We start from the raw sequence: 16,795 nt of genomic DNA, 5'->3' as shown, positions 1-16,795 counted from the left end.
GGTGACCCCTCAAGAATAGAATCGGATGATTGTATATAAAAAGCTTTATTAAAAGCATGTGTTGACAAAGGCAATGTTATGACAAACCATACATCGACAAGCTGCACAAGTTGCTTTCTGAGGACTCACAGTACAGCTATCGGCAGAGGAACACTGGCTGCGTTCTACCACTAGAGGGTACTGCTACACCACTGTTATAAGACACATATGCTCGTCTAGATAGATATAGTGAATAGTTTCTTTATCTGACATAAATTAAATGTTTCTCTTGATATAAATGAATGAATATCGGTTAATCTTTTGGATAGTGTAAGGATAAATATGTTATATCAGTAGTCTCCTTCAATAAGTGCTTTAATCCACATGAAAAACATTTGTACAAATTATTTAAAAGTTCTTCGTCCCCTCAGTAAAATGTTTCTCTTCAGCGTATTCACATTCGCTATCAAACATGAAAAAGTCGCTTACAAATGACCGTTTGGCGTTCGACGTTGGTGGCACTTGAACCCTCATTTGAACACATTTTCATCCTTTAAGAGCTTATCGACTTATCTTTACATTTCCAGTCTTGGCCATATAAAACCTGGTGTTAGCAGAACGTGTATGTACACAATCCAATAGGCTCTATACTATTTTGCAGCTATCTTATCCCTCCACTCAGAGATTAATACAGCAGCATATATATATATATATATATATATATATATATATATATATATATATATATATATATATATATATATATGTGTTTTCTGTCTCCTTCTTACGGGATAATTCTTCCTTATAAATCGATCGTCTCGCTGCAGACGCTCGACGCGTCCATCTGTCTGCAGACGCTGATGAACTCGTCCTGCAGCGACCGGTCCGCCTCGGACGACAGGTCCATGGCCAGGCTCTCCTGGGACGCCGAGCCCAGCGTCTGGTAGCGTCTCTGAGGGTCTCCGCCGCCCGGGCGGCCAGCGCCATGCTGCGCCTGGCGATCCGCGGCGTCCTCGCCGAACCGAGCGACCGCGCGTCCGTCGGGGCTGGGGCAGAGCACCAGCGAGGAGCCGCCGAACGACGGCCTGTAGGAGGCGCAGGAGGACGAGCTGCCCCTCCAGCGCTCGGGGGAGGAGCAGCTGGTGGAGACGGACAGCGACGGAGACGGAGGGGCGGCCGTCGCCGTGGTCGCCGTGACCCCGCGGGACCGCGACGTGGGCTCGGCGGGCACCTCCGCGCACGACGACGACGTCCGGTACGGGCCGGCGTCCGCCGAGAGCGGGTCGCGGCCGAAGAGGGAGTGGCCTCCGTTGGGCAGCGGGCCGAGGATGGCGAGGGACAGGTCGCTGCAGCCGAGCGGCGTGCCGGGGCTGAAGAGGCTCATGGGGAACAGCGACTCCCCGAACAGCGCCTCGTCGATGCTGCGGCGCAGGTCGATGGGCGAGGGGGGCCGGAGGTCCGCCGTGGAGTCGCTGGTCACCGACGACCGCCCCGACGCCGCCCCCCCCGCCACGCCGTCGGGCTTCTCGGAGCCCGTGAGGTCCAGGTCCCGGTACGCCAGGGCCCGGTTGCTGTGGTACAGGAGGTCCAGGCCGTTCAGGCTGCCGCCCAGCCTCTCGTCCACCAGGCTGTAGAGGGGCAGGCTCTCCGTCTCGCCCAGCCCCAGCCCCGTCTCCCTCATGGCCAGCTTCTCCTGCTGGCTGAGCGTCCAGTGGTACGTCCCGGGCAGCAGGGGCGACTTGGCGGCCAGCAGCTCGGTCCAGCAGCTCCCGGCCCCCGGCAGGCCGCTGGAGCAGTAGATGGGCTGCGCCACCACCAGGGCCAGCGTGATGCACACGCCCAGCTCGCACACCCGGCAGCTGAACTGGAAGGTCCACCAGGGCCAGGCGCGGAACAGCTCCTCGCCGCCGGCGACGCCCATGGCGCTGAGCATGGCGTAGAGCTGCAGGCCGGCGCAGCCCAGGCAGAAGAGCGCCGAGACGCACACGGTCACGGCGGCGCGGTCCCACTCCCGGCTCTCGGCGAAGGGGCAGCGGTTGTAGCGCTCGGCGGGCGTGGGCGACGTGTTGTTCAGGTGGTAGATGTGCTTGGAGTCGGCGCGCACGTACACGTAGAACACGAAGTAGGCGGCCGACAGGAAGGCGGCCAGCGCCACGAAGGCGCCGCGCGAGAGCAGGCAGAGGAAGAGGCGGACGGACGGGCTGCCGCGGTACAGGTGGAGCAGCGTGGCGGGGCCGAAGGCCGCCGCGAAGTGCAGCGCCACCAGGCACGCCAGGAAGAAGGGCCGCTGGAACGCCGAGTAGGAGAGCTGCATGCGCGAGCGCATGGACAGCAGCAGGAAGACCAGGCCGAAGGCGGCGGTCAGGCAGGGGAACAGCGCCTCCTGGAGGAGCACTGCGGCCTCGGCCGAGGGCAGGCTGCCGTGGTGGCCGTAGGCGTCGTACAGCAGCGAGAAGGAGCGCGTGGCGCCCGCCGCCAGCAGGAACACGCTGACCAGCGCGAAGTAGCCGCAGCCGGACGGACAGCGCAGCGGCAGGCAGAGCAGGTTGAGCGCCGAGGACAGGGCGACGGCGGCGAAGAACAGCCCCGCGCTGTAGACGTGGGCGTGCCAGGCCGGGCCCCAGGTCGCCATGGCGCTGTTCCAGTCCGTGTAGAGCGGCACCAGCATGGCCGGGTTCAGGGGGACGAAGGGCTCGTGGGATTGGTTGGAGGAGGGGGTGGTGGGCGTGGCGGGGCTGGAGGCGGGCCGGGGGGCGTCGGCCAAGGCCCTGGACTCCCAGGTGTAGGAGAAGTCGCAGAGTCCGGAGCCGTCCTCGCTGGCGTTGCAGTCGGGGAGGAGTGAGGCGGCGGGGTCGGCAGGGGGCGGCGTCCAGGCCTCGGTGGGGGGCGGGGGGTGTTTGGTGCCGGCTGGGACGGAGAACAGAACACAGAAATGGACTTTCAGTCTCTCCTCCTTCTATTCGTGTCGTTTAATACGGAATGCACATGCGTTTAAAACACGTTTGAAGGATTAATTTGCAAAGACATCGGAACTCGGAAACAAAGGAAGGTGACGCACACTGTAGATGCGCGCGTGTGTGTGTGTGTGCGTGTGCGCGCGCACGCGTGTGTGTGCGTGCGCGCGTGTGTGTGCAGGAGCGTCTTGTGTGGAGAAGTAGGCCTACACGCACTCACCCACTGCACACCAGCGGATGAACCTAAAGCCATTTTAATCATTTGCTCATGAGAATTCACAACAAGCATTTACAAAGCCCTACAAACTGGCGGAGAGCCAGGACTGTGAAAGCCTTCTAATGTGTTAATCCTGAATAAAAGGCAACGGCTCGCAAGAAAGCCAACTTCAAAAAAGGTTTTGCCGCCGGAAAAGTAGGCACTTGTGTGTGTGTAAGTGTGTCTGTGTGTGTGTGTGTGTGTGTAAGTGTGTGTGTGTGTGCGTGTAAGTGTGTGTGTGTGTGTAAGTGTGTGTGTAAGTGTGTGTGTGTGTTATTTGCGTGTAAGTGTGCGTGTTCATGGGTGAAAGGAGTCCACTTGAAACCACAGGGCCCTCTCTGCCTTTGTGTTACGTAAGACATCTGGTGTTTCAATGCGAGCTCGGCTAACTGATTGTGTTAGATCCGTTGACGACGGATGCAGAACCAGTGAGGTTTTCTAAGTGCCTCGTTCTGTAAGGAGCTGGGGAGGAAAAAACAAGGAGACTATTTTGATCCTTATGTGTTTTCATGATACGCCTGCGAAGCTCATCTGCTCTGTATGGTGTAGCCCTCAAGTTTATGTACACAATTTATGGCAGAGGAATTAAAATAGAACATGAGTCATGGTCTATAGTTGAATGCCTACAGATGCTCACCAAAAAACTCTCCAATGTTCACTCAGTCCGCCAGATGAGAGGTTACCGTCTGAATGTGTTTCTCCCTGATTAATAACGACGTCCATGTCCGTGCTACTCTGTGATTAAACAATGACCTAATGTCGACCGCCTGGCTGTCAAAGAAAACCCAGAAACTCTACCGTATCTCTTTTGGAAAAACAGCCATCAGTCACACACAGACCCAAAGCTGCAATAAATTGAATTGTGTCTTCCCCAGACCAACATATCCAAAAGGCTCATCAGCACACATCCCCTCCGGCCCTTAGTGGAGATAATCAGCGCTCCTCAAAGACAGACAGGCTCTGTAATGGAGCACAGAGACCAGGCATGAGAAATGAACAAAGATAACATAGGGAACAAATGGTGACATCAGGCACCAGCGTGAGGTTGTTGTTGTTCTGTCGGGTGTTAAAGTCGTGAGTAGTTCCTCTGCACTAATGGAAGCGGTTGTGCGTGTGCGTGGTGAAGAAGGTGTTTTGTTAACACTCAGGATGTGGCGACGATGCAGCCAATAGCCTCGCACGGTGGTTGCTCTTGACAACAGATGGTAAAATGAGTGCGCTGTTCATCTCTGGTAAAGGCATGAGAAACACATCATGTAGCCAGATAGCATAGCCTTGCCAGTTTTAAACGGTGTTTGCAGACGTCTCCCACCGCGCGTAGCCCTCTGAGGCGTGTGTTAAAGACGTAGTGGAGACGTCAGACTTGGAGTGGCTGGAGGTTGATGCGTATGTTCTCTGGTTGTTTCTCACGCGTCAGTGTCCCGGCTCACGTTGTGTGATTTGAGAGGTGTAAAGTGTGGTTGGTGATCCTGTACTGACCGCAAAGTGGCCCTCCCAGAGGTGGAGTTTGTTATTCTTTTATTCTAACGTTTTTTTCCGCTTCAAAGGTTAGGCTTTTGTTCCATTCGATTTTTCCACCTGCCCCATCTATCATTTATCTGAATCCCTTCCTGTCCTGTAATCTGTGTTCTTTCGCTCTGGTATCTCCATTTTTCCAGTGGACGTTTTAATTTATCTAGGTGTGTGTGTGTGTGTGTCTGTTTGTTCATGTGTCTGTGTTTGTGTGTGTGTGTGTGTGTGTGTGTGTGTGTGTGTGTGTGTGTGTGTGTGTGTGTGTCTGTGTGTGTGTGAACTGTAAGTAAACTGTACGCACACAAACACACACACACAGCTTAAACAAGGGACAGCTAGGCACTCAAAGCATGTGTGTGTGTGTGTGTGTGTGTGTGTGTGTGTGTGTGTGTGTGTGTGTGTGTGTGTGTGTGTGTGTGTGTGTGTGTGTGTGTGTGTGTGTGTGTGTGTGTGTGTCAAATCTATTTCCCAACTCGATGCCTGAATACCAACACACAGACATGTCCCCAAGAACCTATTGAAACTCTCCGAGCATGTGAGCAAACATATCATTAATCTGTTTCATTCAAGTTCAAGTGCTGCCATAGCACAGACAACTGGGTTGGCCGTTGCGCAATTCTCCCCAGATCTCCTGAGTCACCCGGCAGCAGCAGCGTCGGTGGAAAACGTCAAGCTCGAGGAAGCATGAATGCCACGAGTGCCTTTTTGTTGGCGTCACGCGCGTCGCCCCCATACAGCCGATAGACGGACATACGAAACGACACCGTGCGTAATTAATCTTTTATCGGCAGAAACGGGATATCGTGTCGCGGCGGTTTCTCCCGTGCTGCGTCGTCACGCTGCTCTCCGACGCGCCATCCAACGGTTCCCTCCTGCGGTTCTGTGTTGTTTTAGGTGATACAACCCCGACAAATGGGCGCACGCTATTTTGGGACTTGGAGGAAAGGGGCTTTGCGCGCTCTGTTGGTTTGTTTTGACAGCTGGACAGGTAGTCCTGCCATTCCGAAGGAGAAAACGGGTTTGCTGCTCAAGCGGTTTTGCTCATCACTTAAAAACGCACGCGAACGGGGCCGTCATATTTTTAGCTATGGGTGAAATAATTAAAGCAGACCCACTTGTACAGTCATTAAGAGAGAGGAGACGCTCCCATGAGTAAAACAAACGCACCTATTAACAGAATGCCAGAGGTTACTTTTTCACGCCCCACTTGAGTCACATGACCCAAGCGTGTTGCAGGGATGCCAGGCTACACTATAAGAACATTACCGCATGTAATATAGCATTAATGACAGGGGTGGGGTTGTTCTGCTTTGAATCGACCAGCACGCAGCCTTACTGAGGCCTGTTTCAATAGACCAATGGAGAAAAAATGCAGATTTTCCTGATTTTCCGGATGTGGATTTTCCTGATAGCAGAAAGAATGGACGGTAGTGTTACGTATTTTAAGAATCTAAGCTTCCCTCACTTGTCCACTAGGAAGTAGGACCAAACCTATAAGCTGCGTTACCTTCACATAGCCACAAGGGGAGCATGACGTTATTGAAGGCTGCTCCCCCTTCACCTTTAATTAAGTGAAGAAGCCGAAGCCATAACGTCACCCCGGCCACGCCCACTAGGCCACGCCCACTGCATAGGCCACACCCACTTGACGTCCTGTACGGAGGACGTCGAGTGAACGCCCCAGAGATTTTCAGCGACACCCGCGAGGGGACATGGGCCTTTGCCCATGTCCCGTAGTAGCCAGAGTTATTATCTCTCACTCGTGTTAGATACAATTCCCTCCGTATAGCTTCAGTTACCATACCGAAACATGCCGACGACTTTATAATAAATGAAGTGAGTTAAAGCAACCCGGGATTGGACAACTTTCTTCGAGAATATGCAATAGTAGTTAGCTTGTGCTAGCTGTTGGATAAACATGGAACACGCTAGGGATGCCAAGCTACGCTATGCTGCACCCTACACTGCCCCAGCCTTTTAGCAACATTGGGGGGATTGGGGTTGCACGGTCCAATTCCTGTCAAAGCCCATTGATGATAAATCGCCCATAGACCTTGTTCACCGAGCAGTCATTAGGCAGGTGAACCTTCTAGAATCTTTGGAAACCATGACAACTAGTTTATTTTTAGTTCTGCCTTTCCATTTCCTCTCCCAGGCAGCACTTAGAATGCATTTCCATTGAGTTGTCATGGTTTCCCCAAAGATCCAAAAAAGGTTTCTCCGTCCAACGTACCTGCATGGCCACTAGCTGACTCTAACGTCTATTGTCTGTCGCCTCGCCGCTGAACTCGGTAAGCGTCTCATGCAACAGCAATCCGGTGATCCAATCCAAGCCAGCATGGATCGGTGGAGGATCCGATTGCCCTGCCAGAGGCTGTCGGGCGGGCGGGGCCATTGTGTGATGTCCAGTGAAACTGACACATGCCTGCGAGGGCGACATACCCCCGATGGGGGTCACGGTGAGGGTGAGAGTTCAGCCGGACCATGTGGAAACAATTACAAAGTGAGCACTTAACAGCAGGTTCTTGTCTTCTTAAAACCCTGCTGGTTTGGGCGGGGTTGTACAGTTTTAAGGTTGTATGTATACTCGACTTATGCATACGTTGGTCGTAAACATTGGACATTCTCGCAGCTTCAGTGACTGTGTGGGGTGTAGTTGTTGATGCGAGATGTACCAGAGGGGTTACAGAGAAAGAGTTCTCTCTCTCTCTAGAGTACGGTATGATGGCAGGCGAGACTCAGAGACGGGAGCAGTAGAAGCCTCAATGCAGGGGGTGCAGTTTGGAGTTGGCACCGACAGAATGGCTGCTCCACTATATTTGATTCACTTCAGCAGAGAAAGTAATAGGGACAACGATATTTGTGCTCTGGAGCCAGCGATATTATGTTTAATTGATTCCCTTTGGTTGGCTTGGAAGAATACGATATTGTTTTTAGCCATAGCAGTACTTAAAACAATGCCATGATCAAATCACCTTACATTACAATAAAAACGTGATAGATGATCATCATTTTGGTATGTATGACCATGGTAGCAGCATAGGACTTCTACAGGCCTGATGGGCGGGGCCTAACACTTAAACTAATGGTTAAACCATTCAGTTCTAATACGTCCTGCCCTCAAACTATTTTTAAATGTTAAGGGTTGCTTTGGAATGGAACCACGCTTCAAATTGTCTTTAGGGAAGTTCCACACCTTCATCCAACACCACCACCACCACCCACCACCACCACCACCCACCACCCACCACCACCATCCACCACCACCACCACCACCACCATCCACCACCACCACCACCACCACCACCACCACCACCACCACCACCACCACCACCACCACCATCCACCACCACCACCCACCACCCACCACCACCACCCACCACCACCACCACCCACCACCACCATCCACCACCACCATCCACCACCACCACCCACCACCCACCACCACCATCCACCACCACCACCACCACCACCATCCACCACCACCACCACCCCCACCATCCACCTCCACCACCTCCACCACCACCACCACCACCATCCACCACCACCATCCTCCACCACCTCCCTTCCATTTCTCCATCTCCCCTCCCACCGATTGGATCATTAATAACATCAACTCCCTCCATTAGACTCCTTAATCCTTTAATTCTTCCCACCTCGTCAAAGAAGGCGTTCCGCTGGAAACGCTTTGGGAGGTCTGATAACGCAGACCGCTGCGGAGAACCAATCTAAGAAATAAATAATCCAATTACGGCGTGCTGCTCCATTGCCCAGGAGATAAGCTGCGGTGGGCCGGAGAGCTCAGGCTGGAGAGGTGCTTCTGTGGCCCGTCTGAAACAGGGCTGTGACGTCGAGACGAGACACTGCCGTCCTAAACCTCCCTCTCGTGTACTCTTCCTCCGTTATCGAGGCTGCTGTTGAACCATTCTGACAAGCCTCCTCTTGCTATGTGATACCTTTGATATTTACAGACATCAAATCAGAGCCCCCAACAACCACACACGATTAAAACAAAGACACGCTGCAATGCTGCATGCAGAAGATGCCGCGGTCGCCAACCCGCATGCACATGCCATTCTTACACATGCCACTCGTATGTCACGCGCGTGATACTGTGACGATGATTTTTCTGTGCCTGAGGCTGCTTCACGCTATTTAAAGCAAGTGTCATTTGGCAAGAGCAGCCTGTGACATCTTTTCTTCCCCGACACCTCAAGACACGGTTCACACCTGTGCCGAGAATATTAAAGAAGGCGAGTACGTCTCTCATTAACCCTCTCTGCTCTTTGACTCCGAACCCGGTCAGCCACACCCCCACCCCCCTTCCTTCTAAGATGTCACTCCATCATCCGCACGTAGCGCGTTTAACACGTCTATTTTTACAAAATCCAGTTGACAAGCTTGCTATTCTCGGCGATGTAATGTAGGTTACATCTGCTGCCTGAGAGAAGTGGGTTGTGAGAGGACCTTATCTTGTCTTTCCCGGCGAATCTTTCCTTTAATTCGGTGACGCCACAGAGTGGTTAGTCTCCCACCGTACCTGTGAAGAGCAACGGTGATGTGACCGACCGGACGTCCTTATCTCGCCCACTCGCTCTTAAACGGCCTATTGGCTGCTTCCTCCCTTTGGAAGCAATTAGGTCGCCTCAGGCAAAGGTTGAAGAGGAATTGCTCCGCCAGTCTTCCTCTCTCTCCTGCTCTGTATCTGCCTCCTCTTCCTCTCGCCTACTGACGGATTTCACGGTTCTCAAACACTAACAAGGCCAGCCTCAGTCTTTAGAAGAAAAAATAAGACGGCGTCTCTCGGCTGTTTTTCTGCAACGCGGGGGAAACGGCCGCGAACGCTGACTCTGCCATTATGCAGCTTTAATGTTGAGACCCTGGATGACCGCGTTCCAGGGGCGTCTCCCCCCCAGCCGCCCTCCCCCCTCTCCCCCCATACCCGTCGTGAGTCGCCCGGGCGTCGGCGGCGGTTGGAACGCGGCCGTGGAAACCTCTGCCGCCGAGCTCGTGCTCTTCGTCCGGTTCCCTGCTACGACGGACTCCTCGTCGTCCTCCTCATCGTTCGTATCCTCGCTGCTGGGAGTCTCTGGGGTTCAAAAACAACAACAAATCAACCAAATGCTCCCCAAAGGTGGAATCACATTTTTACAGCAAAGACTGTTCAAAATAAATGTAATCCTGGTATTGTAGCGGAATGGATTACAGTCTGGCTAATCCCCCGAGTGTTGGCGAAGGGTTGTTGTTTCTGTATGCTCCCAGCGAGACTGGTCCCACTGCGTGCTGCCACAGAAGATATCTCCCCAACCCAGTTCTGTCAGATGGATTGGCCTAGCATCCACTTAACTTTAGTCATCCATCCATAGTGCAGGAGTCTGTGACCGTGCACTGTGATGCACGGCCCTGCGTTGACTCTTGTTATTGGTTAGCGCTCTCTTTTCTGTGTGTGTCTGGATGTGTATGAATGTGTGCCTCTGATGGGGGCTTGTGTGTGGATTTGTATTGCTCCAAAATAGAAATCTGTTTCTCAGACTAATGGAACAACGCTCGTTCTGAGAAGAGGTCCAATTCCAAACACAGACGGCAGGGAGAGATACCAGGAGGAGAGAAGGGGAAGAGACTGACGATGCAGCCAGAGTCATGTTGTTGTGGTGGATCACCTTGTGAATGTGTGAATGGCTCTATGGTACTGAATCCCTTTTGGGTTAAACATTGCTGCGTTGTGAACTTATGTAGGAAGACGACTCTGTGACTCATCTTGAAGAGTAAACCTGTTAAGTCGATGGTGATCTGATGAGATGATCGATTCAGCTCAACACGGTTACTTAGAGGATACATTTGTGTACTGGTTACACTTTACAGTAAGCTTACATCAATAAACCATTAATTACAATTAGTTAATGCAGTATTAAGCATTATTTTATAGTACTAGCATGGGGTGAAAGTAAAGCCTAACCAGTAGGTTAGGCTTGCCTAATAGTAAATAATATAGACATTCATTTTCACATTATACCTTAGTAAACGATGACCATTAGTTAAATAAACATACGTTAGCTGTTAATTAATTGCTAGTTAAGTGTTAGCTACTGCTTATAACTGCATTTAATCATGTTTTTAAATGGTTTACTAATGTACCCTTATGGCATTGTGTTGCATCGGTTAAAGTTCAACAAAGCCAAGGTCTTGCTGAGTCTTTGAGCACAGACGGAGTTCACCATCGCGCTGAAGTTTCAAGTTTAGTGTCATTGAGTCAGCAAACTCTCGCCGGTCACGGGCCCTGTCACTTGGTCATCATCCATGCCGGGGCACGTACGCACTCAGAAGTGAAAGTCAACGTGGGTGCGGCAGGCAGTGTAGAACAACGCTGTCACTTTAATACAGCGTTGACCTCTACACAGCAGGGGGGCCTGGCTCAGCGAGAGGGCAGAAGAAGAACAATGAGTCGTGCTGCAGGCGAACATGCGCACACGCTCACTGACACGGCAGGGTGCACTGCGCTAGAAACGCATGTGAAAAGTTGTGTCGCATTGAACTCTATATGAACACAGAAGCACACATCCGTGTGCATGGAACGAAATACCTTGCATTGCTATTTTGTTTTGGTAGCTACAACAAAACTGTACCTGCCTACATCAATCAACGCGTTCTATGACAGCATGTGCAGCTGCCACGCATTTAAGAGAAGCAGTCTCATTCATTCAGTGGATCGGGGTCGAGGCGTTTAGGTAGTGGAATCGTGATGCTGGTAGGTTTGACAGGAGGGGAAAAAGTGAACTGTACACACACACACACAAACACACACACACACACAGCTTAAACAAGGGACAGCTAGGCACTCAAAGCATGTGTGTGTGTTTGGTTCTGCAGGAGAGAGAGAGAAACACGAGAGAAAGAGACTATGAGTGTGTCTGTCTTTGGTGCCTGTTTTAATTAGCATGCTCTGCCCCAAATGAGACGGGGACAATACTAGGGGAAGGAAATAGTCTCGCACACACACACACACACACACACACACACACACACACACACACACACACACACACACACACACACACACACACACACACACACACACACACACACACACACACACACCCACCCGCACACGCGCACACACACACATCGGGAAAATTCCCCTTGAGGAAAGCAGATATATTTGCCAGGTTGTGGAAAAACATTCTGCTGTGGTCATTGCCGGCCACATAGTAATGACCACCGCCTGCCAACAATATCCCGTGCTCCCTGCCAACCGTTTTATCTCTGTTTCTATCTGTTGTACGGCTCTCCAAATGTAATGAAGCCACATAGGAGAAGGGGAGACCGTTGTTGGGCCAGGAGGTCTGGCAGCAGTGAAGTGGGTATCACAGCGAATATGTTCAAATGACATACACACATTTATGTTTTTTTCTGCACATTACTGCTGTAAACGATTAGCCAAATGTTGGACAGAAAAATGGGGCCGGTTGTTATTATTTTATTTATTTATTTATGGAGGAACAGTGACATTAATAAAGTGTGCCATGCCATACATCAGCAGCAGTCTCCGCCCAGAATATATATATATAGAATATGTAATGCAAGTAATAAGCAAGGATACATATTGGTAACCATGAAGACAAAGACAAGGTCAGCGTTAATATGTGGCGGATCTAAGCGTGGGTTGTGACGCAAGAGGTAATGTCCTCTTGTGTTCTCAGGACAAAATACGATTAGATTTTGTTGTATTGACGTTTTTTTTGTCACACACTAGCCGCAGATACACAAAGACAGACACTGCCGGACATAGAAACACAAGATGCACGCACACACACACACACACACACACACACACACACACACACACACACACACACACACACACACACACACACACACACACACACACACACACACACACACACACACACACAGACTGTAGGAGTGTGAGACAGCCCCATGCGGAGGAATGGTTCAGATACGGAAGCAGCGATTTCAGTGATAAAGATTTCCAAGTTGTCAACAGTGTCTTATGTAACCCAAATGTTTTTGGCTCTTATTTCAGTCTGTTTCTGTGTGTGTGCGTGTATGCGTGTGTGTGTGTGTGTGCGCTTGTGTGTGTGCGTGCGCTTGTGTGTGTGTGTGTGTGTTTGTGTGTGTGTGCGCTTGTGTGTGTGTGTTTAGGTGTGTGTGTGTGTGTGTGTGCATTCTGGGGGCTGGGTAGCTGTAGCGGGAGTGGCCTACATCAGATTCATCAGGGCTGATCATTTTAATTACAAAGCTGAGAATCCTTCCTTGCACAAAATTGCATCACGACAGAGACGTTTTATTTCTTCTTCATTTCGCATAGAGTTGCATCGTCTAATAACTGTCTCATATGGTTCCCGTGGGTATTGGTTCTAATCTCAAGTCTTGTTCTGAAGCACTCCCGAGCCAACCCCTCCCCCCCCCCCCCCGCCTAAATCTGCCCCCGACTTTATTACGGTAACCATGGAAACCAAAGACCAGGATGTCATGCGACGGTATCTTGGTTCCGTGCTCAACTCCTGAAAATTGAAATTCCAATCTTTCAAACAAACAGCACTTATTGTGTGATGTAACCTCTGGCCTCTGGGTTTACGATAAGCTACAAAGACCTCTGCCACAGGGTTTGAGAAATAGAAATGGTTACCTCCAATCACTAGGTTGTGAAAAACAAAGCGATCTTAAGAATTAGCTCCAAAGACCTCCTGAAGCGGGTTTGAGAATTAGCTGTGAATACGTCGTTAAGCAAAATCGGAAATTTGGCTACAAAGACCTCAGCCGCCTTAGCTCCGGCGAGAGAAATCCACATTTCGCTACGCTGCGAGAGATGATCTTCACGCTACGCTTGGTTCTTTAATTTAGATTGCTACTCGGTTACCCAGGGGCATCAGGTGTTTGTGTCACATGCTGAATGGGCGAATTCACGTCGCTAATCAATGAATCTGTTCAGAATGCATTGGCCCCACCGCCGGCTGCCTCTGCAGGTATCCATGGCATCCAACACAGCTTTAAAGGCACTACAGAATGCTGTGGAGGGTCACGGCACTACAGATGGAAAGAGTGGGGGGAAGGCTGGTTGGAAACAAGCCTCATTTTCCACCCGCCAAACATCATCAGACAGACAAACACGCACACCCACCCCCTAGTCCCCGGTTTGTTCGCAATCAACCCTCCCTCTTGTGTGTTTTGGCTCCGTTACTCATAACTGACCTAGCTGTTGGCATTAGCGCTTAGCAGTCACCAATACAAAGGCATTCTACAACAAGGGTGTGGGAAAATGGGCTCCATCTTGGTTCTAAACGCTCGCTGGGCGGGGGAACTCAATGTGGAAATCCATGTTCCAAGAGCGGCAAGGCTAATGACGCCCATTAGCAGTTGCTCTGTGGTCCAGCAGCCCGCTGAAGGGCAGTTTCACAGCACGAATAAGTCCCGCACATGACCTCATCCTCAAGTCCCCTAAACCTTGTTGAAGCGGTCAAAAACTCTAAAGGCAAACGCAACACCGACTTATTCCTAATGATGCGATCACGTTTATTAACGCGGTACTCTTCCTGGTACTTCCTTGTTGCCTGAAAGCCAATAACCACTGCGTCTGGGGCCGTTCGTCGACCACGCCGCTGCGAGTCTCGCACACAGCGAGGTCATCTTTAAAGCAGCGGAGGTGAACGGCACATTCAGGGTTAGTTTTCTTCCCGACGCGCTTTTAATTTGTGGCCGAGAGAACAGGCGATCCGCCTGTTCTCTCGGCCACAAATTAAAAGCGCGTCGGGAAGAAAAATTGCCATATCTTCCCAGTGCTCTGTTCACCCCCCGTCCCAACAAGAGAGCGACCTCTCTATTGTCTGCAGGGACAGAACCCATCATCAGGGTTGTTGCTGCTTTCACAGATAATGGAGTCGAGGAGGAAGAGGGAGAAGATAAGAGGAAGGGGGAAAGAGAGAGAGAGAGAGAGAGAGAGAGAGAGAGAGAGAGAGAGAGAGAGAGAGAGAGAGAGAGAGAGAGAGAGAGAGAGAGAGAGAGAGAGAGAGAGAGAGAGGGAGAGAGGGAGGGGGGTGGGACTGAATGTGGAGGAGCATGTTCGCCGTCTATGGCTGGTGACCGCGGCGGTCCCTAGAGAAGGCCGGTGGGGGGACGGTTTCTCTGAGGTGACGCTCTGCATACTGAATCAGGACCTCCGTGGACAGCAGACAGAGCTTTGGGGGTACCGAGGGGACCCCATAGACATACACACACCTCCCCCCCCCCCCCCCTGAACCCCAACAGACATAATACGGTGTCTATGGGGTGTGTGGGACCCCATACACACAAACACACATTCCTCCCCATCCCCCCCCCCCCCCCCCCGCCCCGCATCCCAACGGACATAATACGATGGCACGTGACACACAGACGAGGTAACCCCACTGGGACCACTGGTGTCACACTGGGATCACTGGTGACGCACTGGGATTGGACCTAACGTTGGCGTAGAGTTTGACGTTTGTGAAGTCATTTGGTCCACACTAGAGGCACTGAGGTGAGCCATTTGTATAAATGGATACGGTGAGGTTTACATACAGGACGGGTAGAGGACCGTACTTAATGTTAGTATTGTCGTCGTACTTATTTTCCTCAAAGTTAGAATAAACATGAATCCGTAATGTAATGTGAATTAAAATAATCGAAGCTCAGTGGACTGTTCTGCATGTATTGATATTCGCCGTCTACTACTGCTCTAAGATCGTTGGTGCGTCCCCGGAAAAAAAAAGCCTAGTTGGCAATCATCGACTTCCTTATTGTGTGTTTGGACCTTTGACCTTTGGCTGATGGATGGGTCTGTAGTGTATGGGGCAGGGGCTTCCCTCCGCTGATTCTCTTAGCATACTGACGCCAGACGCCGGCAACGCCGCGGTGGTGGTTGGTTGGGGAGGGGGATGGGTGGAAGAAGGACTGGAGGTGTTCCCTGAGTGTCGGACGAAGACGACTTTAAGAAGCCGACCCGCTGTGGGCAGCTGTTCTGGTCTGCTGGAACCCCGAGTCCACCACGTCGTCTGCTTTGAAATATGGAAGCTTATTTATCTTTTATTAAAGTGTTCAATTCACCTTTTTCTATCCGGGCAGAGCTGAATGTGTTCAGACAATAATACAAGAACTGCTAAGTGGTTAGTTAGTGCCAGTGACTTTGTTGATTCACATTTGTGCGGCTTTGGTGATGTTAGAATTATAATAAACAATATCGCTACAGGGTCGAGCATGTAACGATTTACAACAAAATCGATTTGCTATGACTCATCATCATGGTGTGCAGACAGCCTCCGTTGATCATGCTAATCTAGACGCAGCCTGGAGGTGGTGTGTTGACGAAGCTTAGGACCTGCCTGCGTCCCAGCACAGTCTTTGTTTACATCCCAGTTTGCGCAAAAACAGACTCTGGAGAAGCAGGATTTTGCACCCTCCCCCCCCCTCTTTCTCTCGTGCCTCCAGACACGCTCCAGACATGCGGCACGACACCCCTACACAGGGGACAACAGGAGGCACAGCCACGCGACGGAGAGAAGGAACCAATGGGAGACAGAGGCGTAGATAGACGCCCGCTTACCTCCTGGCACCGGGGAGGCAACCTCCCGGCCCCCGGAGGTGGGGCTAGACCCCGCCGTGGACCTCTCCTCTGTGGCAGCGCTGGGGGGCGCCCCGGACGGACTGACGGGCCCTCCCCCCCCCGCCCCAGCCGACCCCCCGCTCGGCGTCTTTGATGTCGTCAGCGGCGTGGTCCCCGGGGTGGGAGGCGGGGTCAGGGAACCCTGCGGCCACGCCCCCCCCTGTACGGTGTCGGGGGTCACGCCGGCGCTCAGATCCGTCTCCGTGGCGACGGCGGACGAGGCCGTCGCCGGGGGCCCGGGGGGTTCGGACGTGGCCGGGGGGTCTTCGGGGCGGCGGGGGTCACGTGCGCTCGCGGGGTCCGCGGGGGGGGGCGCCCGTCCGCCCCGGACCGGCGGAGAACGGCGTGCTCCCGGCCGAGCCGCCGCCGCCGCCGCCGCCAGGCGCGTCGGAGGCCGAGACGACGCCGCCGTCGCCCGTGATCCGGCGCTGCGTGGACGCCGAGGGCCCCTCGGGG

General features: G+C 52.2%; 1 protein-coding gene across 3 annotated transcripts in view; it reads right to left on the bottom strand.

Moving 5' to 3' along the window:
- Positions 1-719: 719 nt before the first annotated feature.
- The window catches only part of prrt4b (proline rich transmembrane protein 4b), a 33,004-nt gene continuing 16,928 nt past the window's right edge, over positions 720-16,795 (bottom strand). For 2 of the 3 annotated variants that reach the window (XM_030341316.1, XM_030341315.1), the window contains 3 exons: positions 16,280-16,795; positions 9,644-9,790; positions 729-2,886 (listed from right to left, as the gene is read on the bottom strand). The exon at positions 16,280-16,795 is cut by the window's right edge and continues 451 nt beyond it. In XM_030341316.1, the coding sequence (XP_030197176.1) occupies positions 782-2,886; positions 9,644-9,790; positions 16,280-16,795 (2,768 nt within the window). In that variant the 3' untranslated portion in view covers positions 729-781. Of the gene's footprint in view, positions 2,887-9,643; positions 9,791-16,279 lie in introns of all 3 variants that reach the window. The other variant, XM_030341317.1, reaches the window with a different exon arrangement.

Source organism: Gadus morhua, chromosome 19 (assembly GCF_902167405.1).
Source record: "Gadus morhua chromosome 19, gadMor3.0, whole genome shotgun sequence".
Taxonomy (NCBI): domain Eukaryota; kingdom Metazoa; phylum Chordata; class Actinopteri; order Gadiformes; family Gadidae; genus Gadus; species Gadus morhua.
This window is presented reverse-complemented; position numbering and strand designations above follow the sequence as displayed.